The 6,095-nt window shown below is 37.4% G+C and overlaps 1 protein-coding gene across 2 annotated transcripts in view; it reads right to left on the bottom strand.

Moving 5' to 3' along the window:
• LOC106883507 (stAR-related lipid transfer protein 13) overlaps positions 1–6,095 on the bottom strand; it is a 75,541-nt gene that overhangs the window by 50,379 nt on the left and 19,067 nt on the right. Inside the window, exon 2 of one of the 2 annotated variants that reach the window (XM_014934536.2) lies at positions 384–518. The exons of the other annotated variant lie outside the window; for it this stretch is intronic. Coding sequence (XP_014790022.2) covers positions 384–518 — 135 coding nt within the window. The remainder of the gene's footprint in view (positions 1–383; positions 519–6,095) is intronic. 2 annotated transcript variants of the gene reach the window in all.

Raw genomic sequence — 6,095 nt, 5'->3', positions numbered from 1 at the left:
TATATATATATATATATATATATGTGTGTGTGTGTTTGTGTGTGCACTCACACACACACATGCACAAATCACAGGTTTCTGCACAGTTTCCACCTACGGCGGTGCATCAGCATGGCCGCAGCTCTGAGCTGAAACTACAGAAAAAGAGGATTTGGTTGATCTGAGGGTATGGTTAAGAATTTAAAGTGTGATGCAATGCAATTGAATCCTGGACCATTTAGTTACCTTCCCTGTCAAATATTTAATCACCCAACCAGGCTTATGTCTGTAGCAAAAGAGTAATAAAATATTATCACAAAATGGTAGTGAAACTGAAGATATAACCTACTGTAAAAAAAAACAAAAAAAAAACAATTTATAAATGATAAATATGAAAGTCTTACCTTAAATAAAACTTGATAATGTTTATCAATGAACAAGTTTGGTTTACCATTTACAAGATCAAAATCTTTTATTTCCTTTGGGTTGTTTATATCACTAACAGAGAACCTACATTTAGCGATTGTTTCTTGTGGTACCTAAATGGCAGTTAAAAAGAAGCAAATAAGGCTGGATGAGGATTTATTTGAGGTACAAATTTATGGCTGGATGCTCTTCCTCTTGGCCAATCATTACCTTTTTTTTTTGTAAGTAAAAGATTTTTTTTACTCCACAGGTCTTCAGAAGTGCAGAGAGAGACTGGTCAAGAAGGAAGGTAAACATTACATTACTGGCAATGACAAGTGAAGTCATGCATGTTCACACACATGCATACACTGGACTATGAATGACATCATTGGAACATAGGATGCATGCATTTCTGTGCCATTGTACATTATCAGCTACAAATACTGAATTTGTCTTCCATAACCCTACAAGAACAATAGTTCTTATTCATAAGAACAGTAAATAGTACATTTACTGATGTATGCAGCACTGAATAAAATATAATTGTGTACTGTACGTGGAGAATTACCACTTGGAACATTGCCCAAGTGTGAACATTACCACCAGGAAAACTACCCAGTAAAACTCTTACTTTCACACCTGTCTACAATTATAAATGGAATATGTGCATGTCTGTGTGTGCCTATAGATGTATATATTATGTGCATGTATACATGTACATACACACACACACACACACATATACATACTCACTCATACACTTGCACATTTATATGCTCACACATATTCCATTTATAAATGGAATATGTGTGAGCATATAAATGTGCAAGTGTATGAGTGAGTATGTATATGTGTGTGTGTGTGTGTATGTACAATCATTGTTTAACGTCTGTTTTCCATGCTGGTATGGGTTGGATGGTTTGACTGGGGACTGGCAAGCCAGGAAGCTGCACCAAGCTCCAATCTGATCTGGCAATGTTTCTACAGCTGGATGCCCTTCCTAATGCCAACCAGTCCAAGAGTGTAGTGGGTGCTTTTTATGTGCTACAGGCATGGGAGCCAGTCAGGTGGCACTGGTATCGGCCACAACTACAATTTCCATTTTGATTTCGATTTTTGATTTTACTTGACTCACTAGGTCTCCTCACTTTACTTGCCAGGTCTTCTCAATCACAGCATATCTCCAGAGGTCTCGGTCTCTTGTGAGGCCCAATGTTCAAAGGTCGTGCTTCACCACCTCACCCCATGTTTTCCTGGGTCTCCCCCTTCCATGGGTTCCTTCCATGGGTGTGACACTTCTTCACACAGCTCTCCTCATCCATATGCAGCACATGGCCATACCAGCGCAGTCGTCTCTCTGATGCTTCTTATGTCCAACATTTCTCTCAGGGTGCTTACACTGTTGTGGTGCATACTGACAGTAAACATCCAACGGATCATACTAGCTTCATTTCTTTCAAGCCTGCATATGTCCTCAACAGTCATGGCCCATGTTTAACTGCGGTGTAGCATGGCAGTATGCACACATGCATCATACAATCGACTTTTCACTGAGTGAGAAGCCCTTTGTCACCAGCAGAGGTAGGAGCTTTATGAACTTTGCCAAGGCTATTCTTATTCAAGGGGTAACACTCTCAGAGCATCCACCCCTATGACAGACTTGGTCACCTAGGTAGTGGAAGCTACCAACTACTTCTAGTTTCTAGAATTGAAGGGTCTTAGAGTCAATGTTGCAAAAACCAAGGTCCTAGCAAGTAGGAAGGCAAACAAATCACCAACCCGTTCAGGCAGATGGCTCTGCTCAATCTGTAGAAAAGGTGTAGACAGAATCTCCATAACACGTACCCAGTGTAAGCTATGGATGCATAAGAGGTGCAGCAACATCAAAGGATGGTTAATCAGGATGATAGCTTTTGTGTGTGGCAGATGCACAGGGGCAATAAACACTGATGCTTCCACACCTGAAATTTTTTCTCTAGTTTTGGTAGTGATTCAGCTATGAGAGCAAGGTCACTAGTATAGAGGAGCTCCCATGGGCAGCCTGTCTTGAATTCCTCTGTTATTGCCTGAAGGACTATGATGAATAAGAGGGGGCTGAGGGCTGATCCTTTGTGAACCCCTACTTCTACCCAGAATTCTTCACTATACTTGTTGCCAACCCTTACCTTGCTAACAGCATCCCTGTAGAGGGCCTGTGCAGCTCTTATTAACAATTCGTCAATCCCCAGTTTCTGCATCGCCCACCAGATAAGGGATTGGGGGACCTTGTGAAAGGCTTTCTCCAAGTCAACAAAAGCCAAGTATAGGGGTTTATCTTTGGCTTGGTATTTCTCCCGCAGTTGCCTTACCAGAAATATAGCATCAGCGGTGTCTCTATCAACCCTGAAAGGATGAAAGGCAAAGTCGACCTTGGCAAAATTTGAACTCAGAACATAGCGATGGGAAAAATACCTCTAAGCATTTTGTCCAGTGTGCTAACGATTCAGCCAGCTCACCGCCTTAATGATGATAATAATGACGATGACGATAATAATAATAATTTCAAATTTTGGCACAAAGCCAGCAATTCTGAGGATCGTGGCAAGCTCATCACATCAACCCCAGTGTTCAACTAGTACTTATTTTATTGAGTGGATGAAAGGCAAAGTTGACCTTGGCAGATTTTAAACTCAGAATGTAGAGACAGATGAAATACTGCAAAGCATTTTGCCCAGCATGGTAACAATTCTACCAGCTCACCACTTATGAATGTAACAGTCTTGTATCACATGAATTTACATCAAGAACCTTGTGAACCAAGCACAAAAACAAAGAAACATAGTAGTATTATCATATAAATACACATCTAAACATAAGTATCAGTTCTCTTGTTCACCTCATACATGTCTGTAAGTATTGATTTCAAATTTAATTGCATTGACACCAGTGTTTAACTGGTACTTATTTTATTGACCCTGAAAGGATGAAAGGTAAAGTTGACCTTGGTGGAATTTGAATTCAGATCCTGAAAACAGATGAAATACTGCTAAGCATTTTGCCTGGATTGCTAATGATTCTGCCTGCTCACTGCCTTACCAACTCCACACATACAAAGACTTAAAATTATATATATAGTTTTAAGTCATATCTGTTTTTTTTTTAAATAATCAGCAGAAGTTATGACACTTTCAGCCCTTAAGTCTCTAACTTCAGCTGATTATCAACAAAAAAATTTATATATACTTATATTTTAAATTCTGTTTTTCTGTTAACACCACCAAACTAACATGTATATATATATATATATATATATATATATATATATATATATATATATACACACACACACACACATCATCATCATAACTATATACATACATTACACACTATATGAAAAAAACATGCACAATCACATACTGAATGACTCCCATCCAAGCACACACACACACACACATGCATGTACATACACATGAACACACAGATAAATACACACGTACACATATTCATACACATATACACACACCTGTTATCTTTCATCAATAAGTATACAGCTAAAAGTAATACAAATATACACAAAAAATTATTAGATAGATTTGTAAAAAAAAATGATTTATCATCATCCTCATCATCATTTAGCGTCTGCTTTCTATGCTGGCATGGGTTAGACAGTTTGACTGGAACCGGCAAGCTGGAGAGCTGTCTGATTAGGCTTGGTTTCTATGACTCTCTCCTTAATTTGTTGGGCTATGACCCTCTCAGTGACCTTCATTACCTGGTCCAATAACTTGATACCTCTGTAATTGTTTGTGTCTAAAGAGTCACCTTTACCTTTGTAGCAGTTGACTATGGGGCTGCTACACCAGTCATTGGGTATGACTCCTTTGTTTATCACCTATTTCGCAATACGGGTGACTAGTCTATAGCCGACACTGCCAGATATTTTGAGCATCTCTGCAGTGATTCCTGATGGGCCGGGGGCTTTCCTTGTCTTCATACTCTTGATCGTTTTATCTACCAAGGTACTGTCAATTAGGACAGCTGGTCCCTCTGTTGGGTCAACATTCGGCAGACTCTCTTCCACCGATTCATTCTCTTTATTAAGCAGCCTTTCATAGTGGCGTCTCCAAACCTCTCTCTTTGCAGCCTCATTTAGTGCAAGTGAGCCACATCACAACAAAGAGTTATGTAGCAGTTTAGAAATCAAGGAGTTCTAATAAGAAAAGTTAGATATAAATTCAGTTAAGGGTAATGAACATTATAAGAACATGAGAAATAAAAATAATTCAAGTTATAACAATACCTTTGCAATCCATAGTTTCTATTATTCCAGCAATACAAACAATATCTACATACAATAATCCCCCACATAGTATATAGCATTGTTTGTTGTATTAACAAGGAGGACTGAATATGTTAGTCTGCTTAGCCAAAGCATTAATGGCTCATCAGAAGAATGCAATGAAGAGCTTTCTCCTTCAGTAAAGGACAAACTAGAAACAGTGTAGAAATAGACTGCCTGGATTTTTGCATGGAATTCAAATCAAGAAAAAATCCACCCCGTCATCTTTATTTGGATGTCTTTGAAGGGGTTTAAAATTATCAAGCAAAATAATACTGTATCAACCAACATCTAAAGAAATTTAGGGACTTAATCTAGAAAGTTAAAAAGTCTACTGGAATATAAGTACATGCGGATAAGACTTGAAATTCATATATAGCGAATATCATGGGAGGTCTATCTAAAGACAACATTCTTTTCTCTGTCTACAACAGTAGCAATGAGGAAATAGAGCATTATAGAAAAATAATTAGAAATTTTTTAAGAAAGGTCTACCCATCACTATTGACCATAAACTTAGAGGAGTTAACTTTCTGGACATGATCCTTGAATTGGATAAGGAACCTTTTCGTCCCTATCATAAACCTGAGGAAAATTATGTAAACAGACAATCCAATCATCTGAGAGTAGTGATTAACTTAACAGAGGAGTTTTTCTAGGAGGATATCCACTTCATTTGCTAATAAGGAGATATTCTATCAATATACAAACTACTATAATGAGATGCTAAGAAGGCATAGTACAAAGAAAAAAAATTATATATCCCAATATGGGATACACTGAATACTACTAATGATAAACCTAATATTAGCAAATTATGGAATAGTCACCAAAATTATGATACAGTTAAGCATAATTCTAATAATCAATCTCATGGTATAATATATTAATCTCTGAAATGGAATAAGATTAGAAAGAAATTAATAACAAATGAATGTAAAGTTGCAAATCCCTCTACTATAATGGGTGTTATGTCCATCTGTTCCCTCTTCACCAATGGTTGGACCAATGGTCATGATGTTTTTCAGGATTACAAAGGAGGTAATCAGGAAGGTTTTTAGTGAAAAAAATATGAGAAAGAATGATTATTTAGTGAATATTGAGTTTTGTATTAATAAATCACCTTTGATTTTTTGGCTTCAATTCTGGCGACGAAGATTAACTCTGGATTTCCCTGCTGTATAGTTTGTGAATTTAGAGGGTTTAGATTTGCAATACTATCCCTTTATTTCCCATCATAGATGGGCAGATTTGCTATCTTACTATAATGGGCGTTATGTCTGTCTCTTTGTCCATTCCCTCTGCATAGCCAGACGGCTGGACCAATGGTTATGGTATTTTTCAGGATTATAAAGACAGTTGTCACGAAAGTTTTTTAGCATTAAAAAAT

Source organism: Octopus bimaculoides, chromosome 13 (assembly GCF_001194135.2).
Source record: "Octopus bimaculoides isolate UCB-OBI-ISO-001 chromosome 13, ASM119413v2, whole genome shotgun sequence".
NCBI lineage: Eukaryota > Metazoa > Mollusca > Cephalopoda > Octopoda > Octopodidae > Octopus > Octopus bimaculoides.
Note: the sequence above shows the minus strand (reverse complement) of the source record. Positions and strands in the feature narration are given on the sequence as shown.